The sequence below is a fragment of the Lepidochelys kempii genome, chromosome 14 (assembly GCF_965140285.1).
Source record: "Lepidochelys kempii isolate rLepKem1 chromosome 14, rLepKem1.hap1, whole genome shotgun sequence".
NCBI lineage: Eukaryota > Metazoa > Chordata > Testudines > Cheloniidae > Lepidochelys > Lepidochelys kempii.
The window spans coordinates 10,621,408-10,641,121 of NC_136393.1; the positions used below are offsets into that span (position 1 = coordinate 10,621,408).

General features: G+C 44.2%; 1 protein-coding gene across 3 annotated transcripts in view; it reads right to left on the reverse strand.

Moving 5' to 3' along the window:
* The window catches only part of PCTP (phosphatidylcholine transfer protein), a 51,998-nt gene extending 37,215 nt beyond the window's left edge, over positions 1-14,783 (reverse strand). For 2 of the 3 annotated variants that reach the window (XM_073310821.1, XM_073310820.1), the window contains exon 1: positions 14,409-14,783. In XM_073310821.1, coding sequence (XP_073166922.1) covers positions 14,409-14,555 — 147 coding nt within the window. In that variant the 5' untranslated portion in view covers positions 14,556-14,783. Of the gene's footprint in view, positions 1-168; positions 1,141-14,408 lie in introns of those variants that run through there. The other variant, XM_073310822.2, reaches the window with a different exon arrangement.
* Positions 14,784-19,714: the final 4,931 nt, after the last annotated feature.

The following is a 19,714-nucleotide window of genomic DNA, read 5'->3' on the forward strand; positions in this document are numbered from 1 at the left end:
AGCAGTGTTTACACTATTGTTACTACTACGTCAGTACTAATTAAAACAATGAGAATAAGATTTTTAAGTGTCAACTATAAGAGCGAGCAATCCCAAGGGGGGTGGGGAATATTATAGCTATTCAATGGTCTGTGTGAACAGAATTGTTGGTCTTTGTTCGGGGCCTACCTGTCCACACCACAAATCCACCACTGGAACTAGAACACCCAATACATCAAGAGACAAATAATGGATGGGTATGTAGTTTCAGAACCTTCATCCTGAGAGTTGCCTATTCCCTGAAGAGCATAACTGAGATCACAATCTGGCCCATTAGTTCCAATCCTGAACTGCCTTACAGCCGGTGTAATCCCATTGACTTTAATGGAGTTGGACAAAGTGAATCAGAGCCCACTCGGGTAGTCTTACTTCGGTTATCCACAGAATAGGGTACATTCAGGGTAACACTTCATTCCTGGGTGCCAGTGTCATCAACTCAGCCTTTTACATGCACAATATTTAAAGAAAAGGAAATATTTAAAAAAAGATACAGCATGATTCATACCACATTTGTAATAAGGCATTACTAATATATTTCCATTTTTATGAGACCATCTCGGGGTAATTTTGGCAAAATGGTACACTTCACCGAGCCAATATCCAAGTAAGTCCCTTCCAGACAGCTAAGAGGAATGATGCACTGAATCTATAGTTATCCAATGGCAGCAGCTTTAGAAATAGCTTTTAAGCCTAAAAAGAAGGAAGTTTGGAAGCTGGTGACATGTAATTTTGTGATTATCATGGTGTTTCAAAGTATCCCATTCCTCTATGGAAGACCTTGCGGTAGACCTTGTCAGTTATTTCAGGTTTTTCCAACCGTGCATATTTTAGATAGATAGATCTTCCTGAAATAAATTTACTGTCCCAGCCTTGCTAGAATACCTATGCGTGTGTGTAGTTTTACAAAATGTAAGCAGTGGCATTGTACTTAGTGGGATCATTGACACCTGTAAATGTCAGTCACATGTGTAAGAGTCTGCAGGATCGGGACTGGAGTGTCCAGTTTGGTGTATTCAGCTTAACATGCAATTTGGTGCGTTCAGCTTAATGTGCAAATTTAGGGACCATCTGGTCCTCAGAGATACATCCTGTAAATGTACAGTAGCTAGCTTTACAAGAGGAGCACTGAAAGAGGTTTTAATGATTGAGTCTAATATATATATATATATATATATCCTACTTTGGATATTAAAAGGATTTTTTAATAAATAAAGGGATTAGTATCAGGTAAGAGGATATTTTTCCTTATTCCTACAAGGATTCTAAACACTCTCCCTAATTTTAAATTTTACCAGTAACTTCCTCTCCACCCCCACCCCACCCCACCCTTTGGGAGCGTTTTATGTAACTTTTGGACGTTAGAATGGCTTCTTACGTGACAGGTTCCATTGTGTTCATAAAAGGTCATGAAAAAAAACACAGGATTCAGGAGCTGTCCGTATTGTTAAATATTAAAAAACAAAACAACAGAACACATATAACAAAGACATTCCTGAGCCTTACCCTGTATTTCCATTGACAAGAGACAACAAAATAACCAGTCTACACCCTTAGAGTCTGACGTGTGTTTTTCCAATCCAGGTAAGATGGCAGCACAAGCCTCCCTTATTTGGTCACCAAAAATTTGGCAACTCCTTTTTATACACAAGAGGAAGCCAACATTTGACGCATTCCGACAGCACAGTATATTTTTCTGCTATTTCCCCCCTCTCATTAATTTGGTTCCTCTATTACTCATAAGAGCAAATAAAAATGTAGGGATACTTTAACAGGATTAGGATTCCCTGAAAACACACTACCAAAGATGATCAATGCTACTGAACTCGTAATGGAATCTTCTGTATCTGATCCTGATCACATGAAATAATATTACATTACGAAGAATGGTGGTAGGGAGAAATACCTATAAAGAGAGAGAGAGAATATATAATCGCCACCGTTATTTTAAAGCACACACCACTAAGGCTCTGTCTACACTGGGTTGTTCTGTCCCCCCCCCCCGCACCTGTTTAATTTACAATGGGGGAGTGCAAACTGCCAATGTGAGCAGCATTGGCCCCAGATGAGGCTTGTACCACTCTAACTTACCCAGTAAGCTACTGGAGCACGTTGCACCAGCAGAGTGCGTCTGTGTTAAGCATTTACACTGTAGTAGCTATATTAGTACAAATTACTTTAAACGAGACAAATCCCAAAAGTTAAGTAAATGCCCCTCCAATTAACAACTATAGTTCCACAAGTAATACAGTTAAACTCCACGATCATGCTAAGTTTATGACAAACTTACAAAAGCAAGTAGATGTCCTGTAACTGCTCTTTCCCTCATTGTGCCCAAGGTATGCAATGAAAGATCTCGACTTGCCAATGGGCCTTTAGCAACGATGAAAAGCTGAAAGCTTGCTGACAACTCCTCATCCAGGGCGTGACGCAAAGGCAACTGACAACAGTCGAAAGAATCTCATTGAAGTCAAGAGGCTGTGGATCAGAGTTATAGGCGTGTCTATCCAGTGCAGAACGGACCCTAACTTTCACCGTAACAAGCGTATGCACTGCTTTGTTGGACAGACTTTCAAATTTACAGTTTTGAGAGGTAACTATCCACTGTCAAATGCAGTGTGGGGTTCAAGATTTTCTTCCATTTCAACAGTTTATCTGCATTTACATTATAAAAATAATACAAGGCAGGATAATCACTCACATTTCCCTAATCCCACTAATGGGCTAGGAAACATTAATTGTATTCCCTTTGTCTCTCATATAATAGCTCATTGCTACGCTGTCGCAGGAAAAGAATCATCTTTATTATTCTTTTGCTGGATCCCTTCCAGTTTCTTCATGTCTCTTGAAAAGCCACAAACTGAGCCTGCTGAAAACTATAATCCTGCCGTCAACATCCATAACTTAAGCTAGGACGTAGTAGAGCAAGTTAAAAGGACAGAAGCAAAAAGTTTATCTCACTGAACCCTTTATCCCCCTACCGTTTATCTGCTTGGGAAAACAAATGCCACACGGCACTTCCTTCTCATTTAAGCTTACAATGGCAGCATCCACACATTCTAAATCCAGCGCTGTGTTTTTACACTTCTTCCCTCTCTCGGAGCTTGTCTTGATTAGTGGGTTATCTTGAGGTACAACCCAAGTGTTGCCCCAACCTGACTCCCATTGACACAGCTCTCTAGCTTGAATTTGGTGGTGCTTTAAACAGGAACCAGCTGGCCCATTCTGGAGGTGGGTCGAACCTCAAGTGCTGCTAATGCTTGAACTAATACTACAATGGGGACAGAGCTACTTTGTGATGCTAAGGAAGTCACTCAGCGCTGACTGAGTGTTATTTCACTGCGGAGCCACTCTCACTCACCTGGGCCACCCTAAACTACCAGATGTGCCCCCTGGGTGGCTGATGAGAAAACCCGATACATAGCACGGCCTGATCTGCATATAACAAATAAGGAGCTATGGGTCTATGGTTGAGAGTCAGACTAGCTACATGTCCACGTAAAAGATGTCATAGTTACGAAAACAACCCCCAGACAAGGATCTGGGTCAATTAGCAAGCGTGAAGGAGCTTGAGAGGGACTACACTGCAAAATACCATTCAAGCAGCACAGGGTAGCCAATGTGCCGTTAGTAGCAGAGTAGCTGTACCCCCCTTGCATTAATAGCTTGACTGAGAAAGAGCTTGCGTGCCAGAGAAGATTAGCCTTAAACATCAGAGAGATTTCATCAAAGCCTTCAACTGCATTCACTGTGCAAGAGGACAATCTGGGCTTCCCAAAAATATAGCATCACTGGTTAAGATGCCGTATGAAGGTTCAAAATGCTGCTATGTAAGGGCAGAAAGTGGAGAGACCAATTGATTCGATATTGTTCCTCCCACCGAAGATGCAGATCCAGGTCAACCAAAACATTTTGTGAATTAACGTGGATTTCGACTGACCGCTTCAGTCAAAATGAAAAAAAAAACTGCAGATGTGTTGAAATGAATCATTCGGATATTACCAACGTAAAACATTTTGATATTTCAGGCTAGACGCACAAGGGATTTAGGCACCATTCACAAAACACTGCCCTCCCCTTATGTCTAGTAGTCCAGCAGTTAGGGCACTCACCTGGAACATGGGAAGCCCAGGTTCAGTGGCCTACCTGAGGGCTAGAAAGCCGTGTTCGCTCTCTCCCCTGCTCTCCCCCCATGGAACAGCTTCCGCAGGGCAGACAGAGTCCCACCACAGAATATCCCATAGCCTCTGGACTAGGGCGAGGTTGTGTTGATTTCAAGGTGTTTATACGCGCTTTCACTGTCCAACATTAAAAAACAGTGATACTTAGGTTCAGGAGTTTTCTTCTACAGAGGCCTTGGTTTTATTTCGCTCCTCAGCGAACACGTTCTTTCTCAAGTTGAAAGTTTATTGATCAAACACAAGAAATTAAAAACAAGCATTTTTACTGGAATTGAGTGAAAAGAAAAGGAGTACTTGTGGCACCTCAGAGACTAACCAATTTATTTGAGCATAAGCTTTCGTGAGCTACAGCTCACTTCATCGGATGCAGCTTATGCTCAAATAAATTGGTTAGTCTCTAAGGTGCCACAAGTCCTCCTTTTCTTTTTGCGAATACAGACTAACACGGCTGTTACTCTGAAACCTGGAATTGAGTGATTATGCAAAACAAACTTAAAGCCTTGAAAGCAGGGGTGGGCAAACTTTTTGGCCTGAGGGCCACATCGGGGTGCAAAACTGCATGGAGGGCCGGGTAGGGAAAGCTGTGCCTCCCCAAACAGCCTGGCCCCTGCCCCATCAGACCCCCTCCCACTTCCCACCCCCTGACTGCCCCCCTCAGAACCCCCGACCCATCCAACCCCTCCTGCTCCTTGTCCCCTAACCGCCCCCCCAGGACCCCACCCCCTATCTATCCCCCTCTCCCCCTGAACCTCCACCCCATCCAACCGCCCCCTACTCCCTGTCCCCTGACTGCCCCCCAGGATCCCCTGCCCCTTATCCAACCCCCCGGCCCCCTTACCATGCTGCTCAGAGCAGCATGTCTGGGAGCCATGCTGCCTGGCCAGAGCTACACATGCTGCTGCTCTGCCCTGCAGGAGCACGCAGCTCCGCTGCCCAGAGCGCTGCCTGCTCGGCAGTGCAACTGCGGGAGAGGGGGGACAGCAAGGGAGGGGTCGGTGGCCAGCCTCCCCGGCCAGGAGCTCAGGGGCCAGGCAGGATGGTCCCGTGGGCCGTAGTTTGCTCACCCCTGCTTTAAAGTCTCTCCCCCTTTGGAGATCAGTCTTATTTTCAAAACAAACTTTTTGATGTGAAGGGTTAATTTTACCCTCAGTCCAGATGTGTAAAGGGTACTCATTTCACCTGTTTCTAATGGACAAGCAGGCTGAATATGGAGGAGAGATGGGATAGAAAAGGTGAGGGAAATATGGCTTTTGTTGATGTTTTTGGAATGCTGGACAGCTGGTCAGTCACAAATCGATGCTTTGGCTGTTAGGTCAACTACAGCACCTGTTGCTCGGATCCTGGTTCACATTCCAGTCAGGGATGTCACCTGCTTGAGTCTTTTCTCCTTAGACAGGGCAGGGCTGTGGTCATCTCATCTTGCTGTGCAGATGCAGGGCAGGTGATTTTATGATTTGATGAAAAGCCAAGAGAGAGAGGGGGGGGGGGTCGGAACAGCATCTTGTACGTCTCTGCTATGCTGGCTGTTACGTATCCCCCCGATGGGTAAGGACAGGATGGCATGGTGATTTTAAGAACTCAAGTGAGAAAGCTCCTTGAACAAGAACAAGGCTTAATGGCCTCCCTCTCAGAAAAAATATTTTGATCTGGTCTGCTCCTGCTGTCTCAGGCTCAGGGAAGATTAGGTGAGTGGAAGACACGCTGGGAAGATGGTTGTGATTTTTTTCCCCCAAAGTCTCTTTTTAAACCCCAAAAAGGGAAACATGTGCAGCAGAGTTAATCCCCTCATTATTTTGTCCACCTAATAGCCACCACACCAATTTTGTTTCATTCATTTCTGGCTCCACATCTTCCATTTTTACTAAGCACGATATCAACAGTTCTTGAACCTTATCAGGAGGCCCGTTTTGTCTGGACTAACCCAGTTTGTGTGTCTGGTTCTCTTGCACTTGTTCATAAAATTCATTATTGACAAACAACTTGACCTATTTTCCGAGATAAGTTTTCAAGCAGGCAAAATGTTATAGGTTAGTGTGACCTGTTATGAACTTGCACATCTTGTTTTACATATGAGCTACAATTGGGGCAAATGTTTAGGCCCAGTAGCCACAGCAGCACTTGCCTGGGAGGGAGGGACACCTGGGTTCAAACATAGATCTCCCACATCCCAGGCGAGAGTTCTAACCACTCAGCCACTGAGGGTAAGTGGGGATAACCCCACCACCACCTCCTCCATTCTATGATTCAAGCTCTTTATTTCATTTTCTAACTTTAAAACATAAAAGCAGTGTCCAAACAAAACATTTCATTCAGCACAAAACAAAATTTTGAATTTTCAGTGAATCAAAAAGTCTAAAAATTCTCTCTCTCTTTTTTTTTTTTTTTTTTTTTTTTTACTTTTTGCAACCGCCAGCAAGCAACAAACATTCACAGAGCTCTACACTACAATAATCAAGGGTACTTGCCAAATTATTGGATTTTCTCAAGTTGCTTACCAAGGTTTAAACTATTAGATCAGGCTTTGCAAGGGGAATGGAGGATCACTCTATGCATACACATCTACTGTAGCAAGAGACATGTTGAGAGACAGGAATTTAAAATGAGTTCAAGGCTAACAGAGCCTGAAGACAGAAATTCTCAAGATTTCAGAGTCACGTGCCAGCTAAACATTTAGAGATGGTACACTGTACAACCAGACTAAACTTAGCATCTTTATTACCCTTTTTCAAAACATGACCTTTGTATACAATCCAACCTCAACTATCCAAACTCTTGTCACGTCTCCCCAGAGAATCAGAGAAGCTACATTTAGATAATTGTGGCTGCACTTGTCCCTTCTCCCAGGATTCACTGCCAACTACTTGAACCGTGCTGCCCCTGAACAGGCAGGGCCAGCCAGCTTCCCATCTGGCCAGTAGGATAGCAGACAGTTAATGTACTAAAGCAGAATACCAAGATGTCTACATTCAAGGGAACCAACTCAGCAGGCTTTGAAGCCTGCTCTCTCAGGTACGCCAATTCAGTTTCAGCTTTAGTCCATTGGAATCACTGGAGGTGATCAGCTGAAATCCAGGGTAACAGCCAAATTTGGCCCAGTCTTAGCCCAGCACAGACTTAATGCCTGCTGAGCCTGTTTCCCCCAGTTATGCGATCCTCAGTAGTTTGGACAGTTTACATTGTGTTCCTAGTTCTGCTTCTTCTGATGTAACCTATGAGACATTCTATCCACACTGCAACATTATACCCGGGTACAAGTTCTATTATTTTGCCTACAGTTAGCGAGATCAGGCATCTTCACAGAACTGCAGCCATTAGCAAGAGCTAGTTAGAGAGCTAAACTGATGCCACATCTGCCAGAAAACGTTACAAACATTCATCTGCAGAGTGGAAATGGATTTTGACCAATCATCCTTTTCATAAGTTTTAGGCACTCAGCACAATCCTACAATAAAATCCAAAAGGAGAGAATTCGCAGGTGCAAGAGATCTGTGTGACGATCATCGTTTTGTTGATGTGCACCCTGAATTCCTTTAAGTACATCCTATATTTCCACCCACCCTCAGAATTTATCCATTTCTGGATGAACATGGAGAATCCTAGTCATCCATCCCCAATAACCCCCCGATTCACACCTCAATTTCAGTTTAATATTTGAGGGTCATTCTTGCAACTATAACAAATGCCAGTATGAAATGCAAGATTATGAAAGAATTCCCAAGTACTTTTTTTTTTCCCCCTTCATACATTTTAGGGTCAGATGAGACCACTAGAATAGTCTGATCTTCTGCATGACAGTCTGTAGAATTTCACTGAATGATTCTCTCTCTTTCTCTCTCATGCCCACACACGAATTTATCCTCATAATCAGCCCGACAAGGTGGGGATAATAAAAGTTCCCTATTTTGCAGATGGGGAACTGAGGTACAAGAGAAATCAAACTACTTTAGATCAGACCCTTAAAGTCAAGGTGAGGGTCCTGCTGATCAAAGATATACCCGAGACCCCATTTTCAATATTTAAGAATTTCCATCTTAAAAATATTTTTCAAAGGGAAAATATTTTTTAGTCCCATATGATTTCTCCAGAAGTAAGTCAAAGGCCCAGTGCTCTTGATGTTTCTGCAGGAGTGCATGCCTAGTGAGATAGTAGATTGAATGCAGGCCTAGTTCCATCCAGGGTTCATCAGGGGGAAGTTTAGCAAGCTTCATAGCATAGCACAGGGTACAGCCTGTTGAGTCAGGACTTAAAAATAGTCTACTGGTGAGGGTCAAGTTAGACAATAGTCAGCAGGAGTTCTATTGAATTTGTTTGAAAGCGTCCATTTTTAGTAACTTATAACACCCGGTTAAGAGAGATTATCCGCCCACAGTTATCAGACTACGCGGAAATACTGCACCATTGCACTATAATTGATTTTACTGGCAATTCGAAGTGGTATATTTTTCCTATTATAAAAGATATATAAAATCGTATAAAATGGGAAATGACATTTTTTCTAAAAACATTTAAGAATTTTCCCTTTTTTTCAACAAAAACCAAGCTTTTGGGGGTTCCCCCACCCTCTCTCCTTCCCCTTTTTCAATTGGCAATTATCAGGGAGGGGGAAGGGAAAGTGTGAGGAGAGAGAAAGAGAAAGACAGATGTTTTCAGGGGGAGAAGGATGAAACAAACAAAATTTCAAGAGCAAATTTAAAGTTTCTCCTCAAAAACAACTATTATTTTATGACCAACTTTACTGGCAGCTACTGTGCGGTACCCAGTTACTCAGACAATGCGGTTCTGCACACTTGTACCCTCCTCATAGATTCCACCAAAAAATTGCCTATTTTATACTTCTTTCAAGTACCTGACAAACCTCATTAGCTAGCTATTTACTGTGTGTATTCCACACACTAACATGCTTTCATTTCAATACTACAGGTTACCACTCCCATACTATAAATAGGGGAATACATTACCACACAGTGACAGAAGAAAAACAGATTACCCTGAAGTGACAATTCTATTTCTTGTAATGGGAATGAATCAGACTTTCCCCAGCCACCCTTCCCCTTTCACAGGGACCTGGATGACCTATTTGTTTGCTTTCTCCTTTATGTTTTCCTTTTAGGAAAGAACATCCCAAGAAACAGGGCACCTAAACCACCAGAGTCAAGAGGTGGTGTTTCCTGAACCCACGTTTAATCCCTTAATATGTATTTTTTGCTTCTTAAAAAGTAATTACAAGACTTCCACGTTTTGATCTCACTATTCCTTAGAGATACCTTTCAGAATTTAGGGGAAAACATGTATATTTATGTGTAGCTGAGCAGGATGTTCCAATGCGGAGGACACTATGTTTGAACCTATAACTGGAATATTTTGTTTGTCTAACCCTAAACGATCTTTCATCTGCCATGCCTCCAAAACAAATTAATTTGGGGACACCAGTGGTACAAATATGATCCCCATTTCGTAGACTGGTGAACTAAGGAACTGATCAATTTCTTAGGCCCTGATCACGCAAGGAGATCCAACAGGCAGATTCTGGAAGCTCTGCCATGCTGCACTGAAATCAATGAGATTCTACAATGGGATCTTGACCAACTATCCACCTCTCTCTCTGGGAGGTCAAGAGGTTGATCAATCACAACCTCCGGCGGGAGACAGAACGTGCGCAGCTCCCCCTGCTGAAAACCTGCCAGAACCAAGAGGCACATTAACTATTTCAGAAGTCCTCAGCTCTCCTTCCTAAGGATGCTCACAACATGGGAGCCCTATCACTGCCCCTTCCTCAGGCCTTACTAACAGGTAGTGCAAAGATCTCCACCATCTAGCGGAGTGCTTCAAAAGCATCCTGCCCAGCTACTGATCACATGGTCATTGGATATTCCCACACTGTCCCAGCTGATCAGGCTCGGTTTCCTCCCCCGCACCCCAACTGCCAACTTTGCTACCATAGCACACTCATCACTTCTTCCTGCAGCTCAAGTGAAGTTTTTGCAGCACTCACATGGGGGGGGGGGGGAGGAGAGAAAAAGAAAAAAGAAAAAGAACGAATCAAAAGTTCCATCGCATCATTCCTAAGAAGGGTCCGTGAATGGTGGCTTTTGGTACTCAGCACACTGCAGGGGACTCAAGGTCAACTTGCATGACAGGCTGTTAGCAGGAGGTCTCCATAAGCGGTTTCCCAGGTTCTTCCCCACTGTGCTGTGCTTGGCAGCCTCCACTCAGGTGCAGAGGCAGGAAGGATGAGTTGAATTTGCACATCAGAGAGGTCTGTTCATGGAAAAAGACAGACCAGCAGAAGATATTTAATGTTGCAGGGGACCGGCAGCCATCCCCAAGTGAGAGACTGCCCAGCGGGAGTTTGAAAGGGAGAAGGACCAAGGGACTCATGAACAAATCAGGGAGGCTTCCACTGACTCCAGCTGTTGTTGACTGTAATACTATACCCAACCCTCAAGCCTGGCTAAGGATGTTGTGTATGCCAAATACAGAGAGATTTCCTCCAATACTAGACCTCATTGCCTGGAACCCTTTATAGCTGTGGCCAGGAGTTGCTCTCTAGTACCATCTGTTGTGGAACATATTTATTCCCAAATAAATAAGTGCCTGCCACAAGTGTAGGAGAGAAAGAGAGCCTGGAGCACTGGGCCTGGTGCAAGATTTGAGGCCTGAACCAGAGGCTATGAACCAAAGTCAGGCTGTGTATTAAACAGATCTTACAAATTCACTTTGTGGTACGTTAACTTGGCAAAGTTGTTGCTAGCATACTAGGGACTAGATATTTATGTAAATTCATTCCAGAAGGCTAGTACAGATACACCCCAATCTAGTACAAGAGAAGATGGTTTGACAGAATAATGAATAGGGATGTTTTGTCTGAAATATCAGGAGCAAGGGGAGGAAAAAAAAATTATATATCGTGAAACATGTAACATGGTACATAAATTGTTTATCCCAGTTGTTTGTCTCAGTCTATAAATGTGCCGGTACTTCACCGTAACCCTTTGTGTGGCCAAGGGGACAGCAGAAACTCCCGCTGCTGACTGAGCTGCTCTTTGCCACTGGGCACTCATGTGTTAGTGTACCTGTAGCTCCTGTGGGACACTAGCACTGTACCTTGAGGGCCATAAAGCTGGCCAAGTGCCTTTGTCACTGAACTGTGCCAGTGGTCTTTTTTTATGAGCAACAGCAAGGGCTGCTGAATTAGCAGGCTACGCTCTCTGCTAGTGCTGAGAACACCAGAGCTCCAAGGACAGCAGCACAGAACAGTTGGAACAGCTTTATCAGCAACATTCGTCAGCACCCTTCTACAATAAGCAGCGAGAAACACGAGAAGACTGGAGTGGCTGTGAGCGGAGACCAAAGTGATCCTCTAAAGGGCTTTCAACCCAATCCTGAAGTGGAGATTGCAAGAGTGCAGATGATGGCTCTTTATACAGAAAATTAACGCTGGTCCTCAGCAGGTCAGCCCAGACAATTTAGGAAGAAGGCCTGCTGGAACCTCAAACTGACCCAGCCTGATATGACCACCAGGCTGCCACTCTTAGACTAGTGGGTTTTTAAAGCCCAATTTAATAACAAAAATATACCAAGTTTCATAGCCGTAGGAGCCAGGAAAGGGGAGAAATGGGGAAGAGGCCTTCACTGCCAGCAGTGTTCAGGGAATCATGCTACAAAGCAGCTCACTGAGAAAGTATAAACATTATACATGGGTAGATAGTCAGTAATCAGTCTCCGTGTTACTGTTGTGACAGTAGCCATATTTCTAGTCCTTCCATTTCAATTCAACTTACCCACTCCTAGCAAGCTATTTGGATCTAACCAAATCTTGTCTGTTTTAAATCGGATGATGAGCAAGTGTAACTGCTAATGGAAATATATTTCCTAATTCAGTTTAGCTAAGTCTACCTTTCATAGTTCAAGAAAATTTGTTTTGAGAATTAGTCCACATTTGATCTAGCTGGAAAGTGACATACAATTTGATTAATTCTGCATTTTCAATAGCTGAATGATATAAATTGCAATTAAGAGGCCACTGAAGCTAGAAAATCATATGTAAAAGCTATCTCTAATTCAGGTAAAGATACCATAGATTATTAAAATGAATTTAACTTTTAAAGTGTCATTTACTTTTGATTATTTATGCCATTTGCTTTTTTTATTTTATTGAGCTCTGAAAGAGAAAACAGGCTAGTTGGCTTCATTTTGGTCAGTTTCAAGCCAAGTTCTCTTTCCCATTCTTGTGCACTACCAAAATATTGCAATGTTCAGATTGCAGAGACAGCAGGAAACAAAACTGCTTCCACAGACTTTTTAAAAATAAGTTGATGAACAATTTTATGACAATACTAGATTCTGTAAAGCTTTGCCCTACATGGTATCATATAATTTAATTCCAATGCAACAATAGCACTGACCTGTTAAGTATGTGATAAGAAGAGTAACTAAAACTACAAAAATGAAGACATTTTGGAACCATATTTATACCTAAATGTTTGAATAAGTCAGGAAAATGGATTAGTTACCAAGTAACAATAAAGTATCAGCTGCCACTGATAGAAAATATCTATATTCAACTGCAAGCTAATTTTAAAGATAGATTCTAGCCTTGAATATTTAAAACATTTATAACCATTGAACTGTATCAAAACCAACTCAGGCAGTTTTGGACATCTCAGCCATAATCTTCCCTCAAAACCAAGAAGTGAAGATTTTAATGCTGATGGGGGATTTATTACAATATTTTCTGAAGCTCTGCTTGATTTGGGGCCAGGATCTTGATGATGTGGCCAGCAGTGAACAACATCATCAGCTAAAAAGAGAAGGAGATGGAGACAGGACATGTACCTGGAAAATTACTGAAGATTCTAAGATTAGGAACAGATGGTATTTGAAGGTGGAGTAATAAGTTCCCTAGCCTTCCTCCTTAAGGGATCCACTGTCATTCTCCCCTGAGATAGATTTTTATTGGAGGGAGGAAGAAGGGGGAGACGGGTATTTCCCACTGAAATCAGTGAACTACTTCCTTCAGACTAAAAGGCTTCCTCTCACCAAGCAGAGCCCTCCATCAGGAGTTTCCAAATTACCAAGTTTGACTAAACCTTAAACTCTCAGTAATCTGCAGGCCCTGCCACAGCTTTTAGGGAAACAGGCAGTGTTTGCAGCTGCAACAGCTTTCCCCATCAGCAGTTAATGGCATTAGCCTGAAAGCTGCTTTCTGTGACTCAGGAGACACTGAGCTAGGGGTGTTAGAGCTCAAACAGATGACAGAGAGGTGCCTGGCACAGGGGAGCAGTTCAGCCTGTCTAGCTAATCAGCAGAACATGTTCCCACTTTTTAATATCTAGTTAAATACACAAGCCTCTTCCACTCATGAACATGGATACTCTTCTACAGAGAGCAACCCCACATAAAAGTTTCTAGGTGGTAAACTGTCTCCAGCTAACAATTAGTCCTACTTCCATTCAGTTATACTGATGACAATCATTTCTGCCTCCCATCAATATATAGGGGTGCTGTTTCTCCCTAGATGTAGGGGATACCCAGTATTCACCTGCTGTAGCTATAGATATGCACCCATAGATAAGGGATGAGCACTTCCCCCCTCCTCCACTGAATATGGGGGATCCATCACCCGATATATAGATGCCTTCTCCATTTATATAGGGAATGCCCCTATCCAGCATAGATACGGGAACTGGGTATAGCCTATGTGTTGTGAATGTTCCCCATATAAAGGAAATGCCCAAGTTTATATATATATATATATATAGTGCTCCCCTCCCCCAAATAATGGAGTCCTTCCCCCTTTCCCTCATGTAATGAGAATGCCCACTACACAGGGCATCCCACCTTGCCCCACATATACAGGCAACTAACCACCTGTACAGAGCATGCCCAGTTCCCCAGGCACAGTGTGAATACTCTCTCCTTTATGGACTTTTGCCCTTTGCTCCCGTACACAGGGAGCACTTCCCCACTGATATCAAGTATGCCCCCCTTCCTCCAGGATACAGGGGGTGCCCCCACCTCCCCATGTCTCCAGGGAATGCCCCCAAAAGAGGGGCCCTGCCTCTCCCCCCGAGGATACCACACTGAATGAATGAATGCCTCTCATAGACACGGCATGCCCCGCCCCCGCGTACATCAGGGACCCCTCAATCCTATAGGGGCCGCCGGCCAGGTGAGCCCTCTCCAGGGTACCTCGTCGTAGAGCCGGTAGATACTGATGCCCATAGTCTCCACCAGGAGCTGCCAGGCTCCCCCTGGGGCCGGGGCCGGCGCTGGCTGGCTCAGCTCCCGGCAGGCGGCCTGGAACTGCTCCTCGGAGAAGCCCGGCTGCGCCTCCATCCCCCGGCTCTGCGGGGCCGGGCCCGGCGCGCCATGTGATATCCCCGGCCGGGCCACAGGCGGCCAATCGCGGGCACCCGGCGCTCGGCTCGTTCCGGGAGGGGGAAGTGCCGAGCCCCGGCCTGCGGCGGTGTGGGGCGGGATCCCCCCCGTGTACAGCGGGGCCTTTCCCCGCCGTGCGTGAGACTCTCCGCCTGCCCTGTGCCTCTAGGCCGGCAGAGAGGGGGCATTCCCTGCCCTTGTAAGGGATATAGGGGAACAACCCCTCCTTCCGGGCACTTCCTCCAGCATTCATACGGGACACCTCCCCCAAGGTACATAGGGGAACACCCCCCTCCTTCCGGGCACTTCCTCCTACATACATAGGGGACACTCCCTGCCCATGTGTAGAGGGACCACGTCCCTCAACATATATAGGGAGGCACTCACTCACATATATATAGGGGATATTATCTCTTCCCCCATCCAATGTATTGTTGGGCATGCTCTTCCTCCCTGCCATATAGGTCCTGCCCCCTCCCCAGTTTGTGTATAGGGTCACGCCCTCCCCACCCCACGTATGATACTGCCACCCCACATGGGGGGGAGGGATAGGTCAGTGGTTTGAGCATTGGCCTGCTAAACCCAGGCTTGTGAGTTCAATCCTTGAGGGGGCCATTTAGGGATCTGGGGCAAAAACTGGGGATTGGTCCTGCTTTGAGCAGGGGGTGGACTAGATGACTTCCTGAGGTCCCGTCCAACCCTGATATTCTATGATTCTATGTATAGGCGCAGTCTCCCTCATGGGCCATTTGTATGGGAACTGTCTCCCTCCACATGTATAGCAGGGACACTGTAGCATTGCTTTGTCTGTTAAACACCTATTGCATTCTGTCTTTGGTGCAATTTCTAGGAATAAGTGCAAATGGTGTCAAGGCAGAGCTAAGGTGTAGAAATCAAAGGGGTATAAGTAGAACCCTACCAAATTCACAGTCCATGTTGGTCAATTTCACGGTCACAGGATTTAAAAAATAGTAAATGTCATGATTTCCGCTATTTAAATCTGAAATTTAACAGTGTTGTAATTACAAGGATTTTGACCCAAAAAGGAGTTTTGGAGGTTGCTAAGTTATTTGGGGGGGGGTTGCGGTACTGCTCCCCTTACTTCTGCACTGTTGCTGGCAGCGGCACTGCCTTCAGAGCTGGGCAACTGGAGAGCAGGGCTGCTGGCCAGGAGCCCAGCTCTGAAGGCAGAGCCACCACAAGCAGAAGTAAGGGTGGCATGGATTGGTATTTCCACCCTTACGTCTGTGCTGCTGCTGGTAGGGTGCTGCCTTCAGAGCTGGGCACCTGGCCAACAGCCACAGCTCTCCGGCCACCCAGCTCTGAAGGCAGCGCAGAAGTAAGGGTTGCAATACTGTGGCCCCCCTAAAATAACCTTGTGACCCCCTGCAACTCCCTTTTGGGTCAGGACCCCCAATTTGAGAAATGCTGCTCTCCCCTGTGAAATCCATACAGTATACGATAAAACACACAAAAGACCAGATTTCCCAGTGGGAGACCAGATTTCATGGTCCATGACACGTTTTTCTTGGCTGTGAGTTTGGTGTGGCCCTAGGTAAAAGTTTATGTAGCTTACATACCGAGTGGGGCAGAGGGGGCTGTATGTGACACCAGCACAGAGTCTCCTCTGAATTTGACCCCCAGTTTGTAAAGTGCTTTGGGGTCTCTCGGGATGAAAACCAATATAAGTACAATTGATGTGTTGCTATGGCAGCCTCACACAGACAGCCACAGCAGCCAGTAGAGCAAAGTGGGGCAGTGCATGTAGAATAGTCTCCGTAGGCCGTACTGCTATATGAAATATTGTTCTGCTCACACAGCTCCTCCTAGATTCCCCTGCTTGCACACAGTATCCCTTGGTTAAGAAAGATTCAAGCATCCCTGAGCTACTAGCGGTGGGCAAAGAATCAGTCTCACAACACCATTATCATCACCATCCCATGGATGGGTAACTAAACGCAAGCTTAGCAAATGTTATTTCTCTCTAGTTTCCCTGCCTGATTGCTGGCTTCTTTGACAGAGTCCAGTGATGTCAGATATCCCTCCCAGTTATAGCTAATTGCTCCATAATCAGGCTGTGAGGCTTTCTGTCTGCCATTGTGTTGGACATCTCGGCTGGGTGCGATCGCTGAGCAATAAGTTTGTAAGAGCTCTAGAGAGAGCCTTGTGGCTGATGGCAGACTGGTATCTTACATCCCTCCTCCAACATGTGATTTTGACACTAGGTGTGGACCTGTACCTTCTTTCTCAAATGAGATTACTAATGTTGGTATGCCATACAGATTCAATTGCATCCGTGTATGGATCAGCTGCTTGCATATCCTTAGGGAAACAGACTAAAGTTTCTATATTTTACTGGTTTGTATTCTTTGTGAAATGCCATGTAGTCTTTATGCTCTGTGGGTCATCAGTTGCTTCACTTGGCGAGCCATAGCTTGGCAATAATGTTTGGAAGTTAATATGTCTTTGTTGCTAAACTCTAAAATCCTCAGCTGATATAAATCTGCACAGCTCATCTGACATCAGTGTAATTACACTGATTGACATCAGCTGAGGATCTGGCCCATTGAGTGGACTATGGTGTGGTGATTTTCATGTGATAAGGAATTATTGGTTCTTTCACAATATGCTTGGTTAAATTCTATAAATACTGCACTGCTTTTATGATCAATAAATATAAATACCTCCCCCCACAAAAAAAAATCAATGGGTGAAAATCACCCCTGTGCAGAGGGCCATCACAACATGACTTATACATCACTTTTAAGTTCCACTTACACTCTCAGAACAGGGCTTAGGTGAGACTGAAGTGGTGCATGGTGGCCTTGTGCTGGGCCTCTGTACAGAGGAGAATTTCACCTAATATTAAAAAGAAGAAAAAATTTGCACGTGTAAGTCAGAGGATGAAGGTTTTTAACATGTAGCAAGAACAAAAGTCTCTAAATGACCTTGATGGATTACATGATCTCCTATCTTAAAAAGCCTTGGCAGTGTAAATAATTAATATGGGGACTGCTTAATGTTGCCTGCTACTTTACAGTAAAGCTCAGATCCATGAAGATAGTTAGACTCCTAACGTCCATTGAAATCAATGGACGTTTGGAGGCTAAATACCTTTGTAGATCTGGGCCTGTGTGTTCTTCATTATATTGTCTGGATAACACTGAAGTGGCTGTTGTTCACTGCCACCTCTCCAGCACCCTCAGACAAAAAAGGATGTCTGTCTTACAAGGTTATTCCAGCATGCAAAACTTGTAAATAAACTTCCAGTTTTCATCTGTGGCCATGTGGGGTGGTGATTACGGGTGCGAGGACTTCTGAGAGGAGCTGATATACTCTACTGGGTCAAGTTTCGTTCACTTCTATAAAATTATTTATTATTTGTATTGCACCAGTGCCTAGGAGCCCCAGTCATGGATCAGGCCCTACCGTGCTAGGCGCTGTTCAGAGAGGAGTTTATTTTCTTAATGTTACAACAAGAAACAAATCCATCTGCAAAGAACTAACTAATTAAAAACAGTGGGTCACTATTATGTGAGTTGTGGATGGGGTTTCAATAGTGCCTAACTGATTTAGGAGCACAGATCCCATTGACTTGGGACTTATGCTCCTTTGATTTCAATGGTGAATCAGTACCCAACTAATGGGCCAGATCCTCAGCTGGTGTAAAATGTCACAACTCCATTGATTTCAGCTGAGCTATACTTGTTAAACAAGTTGGGAATCTGTCCCCATGTTAGGCAAAGGGTACACCTAGTTTGCAGTGGTAATTCCCACCAAATGAATTTGCTGCCCACAGTTTACCCTACTATGGTAATTGCTCTTTCAATTAATGCACTTAATTAATTGTTAAGACACTTTGATGAGCTCCTCAAAGGAAAGATATTAAAATTAGTGAAAACCTTCATCATTATTTAAGTGCATGATTCCCTTGGGTAAAATAATTATTGATGGAAGTGTGTTCCCATATGTAGCAATTTAATCATTTATAATAATAAGCAAATGTTTGTAAAGATAAAATGGGGTTTGCTGTGCAATGAAAAGCAGAGCCATTTCTAGATCCATAAGCAGAATAATTGAAGATATTGCCATCCACTGAAACACATGAGATTCCCATGTCCAAGAGTTTTGGGGGTGGTTGGGACTTTGGGGGTGTTTTTTCAGGACTTTTATAGAAAATAGCTTTGTGGACTCTTTTATGACTTCTTGCAAATTACCATAAAGACCAAAGTCCTGCAGAAAAGTCTGTAGTGCAACCTTCCCCACACTGACTACACCCTGCTCCCAAGGTTCCACTTCTAAGAGTGAATGGGTCATTCGGTCCCCACGGCCCATTCAGTCACTGGCTTCTCTGCTGGGATTGTCATCAAGAGAAGCGAGTAGTGCCAGATGTGATGCAGATGCCTATTGGATTGAGGCCATCTCCATTTCACACAGACAGAGAGGTCACCTACATTTAGGCACCTGAGTGTGAATTTCACTTCTTTGTAGAGAGCCAGCAGAAAGCGTATGTACCCTTTAAGCCCTCAAAATAGGTTTTAAGTGGAACTTAAGTGATGCATAAGACTACACAGGAGTGAATATCATCCTAAATCCATATGCAAGTATCTAGCTTCAATGGGGTTAAACATAGAGATAGAGAATCCTCCTGCACAGAGCTCAGTGCAGAATCAGGGCCTGCACTCTAGCTGTAACTGACTAGCTGCTGCCTCTAAGTACTAAGTATTTCTGTCTCTCCTGGAGGCTTTAGTTGGCTGAACTGTGTGTGTAGGGTTTCTCTCTTTCACTGTGGGTGCTAATCTGTGACGTGCTTTTTCAAAGACTCTAAAGAAAATAATGTCCACTTCCTGTGTGCTTCCCTTATTGGGTAAATAAACAGGAGCCTATGAGGCGCAAGCCGCTTGGTAGAGAGGAGGGTCACTTAAAAAGTTAGGGCAAGGAAAGAAAGGGTTAAAAGTATTCTCTCTTGTCCAAAGCCATCTAGCCAAAAGATAAACAAGTCGATTTAGATCTTGATTTGGTTTGGCAGATGCTTCTCTTTCCCGCTCCACATCCTATAACTATCAAAGACTCTGAAATGGATGGAGAAAGATTTCTAAACATTTCCTATAGCATGT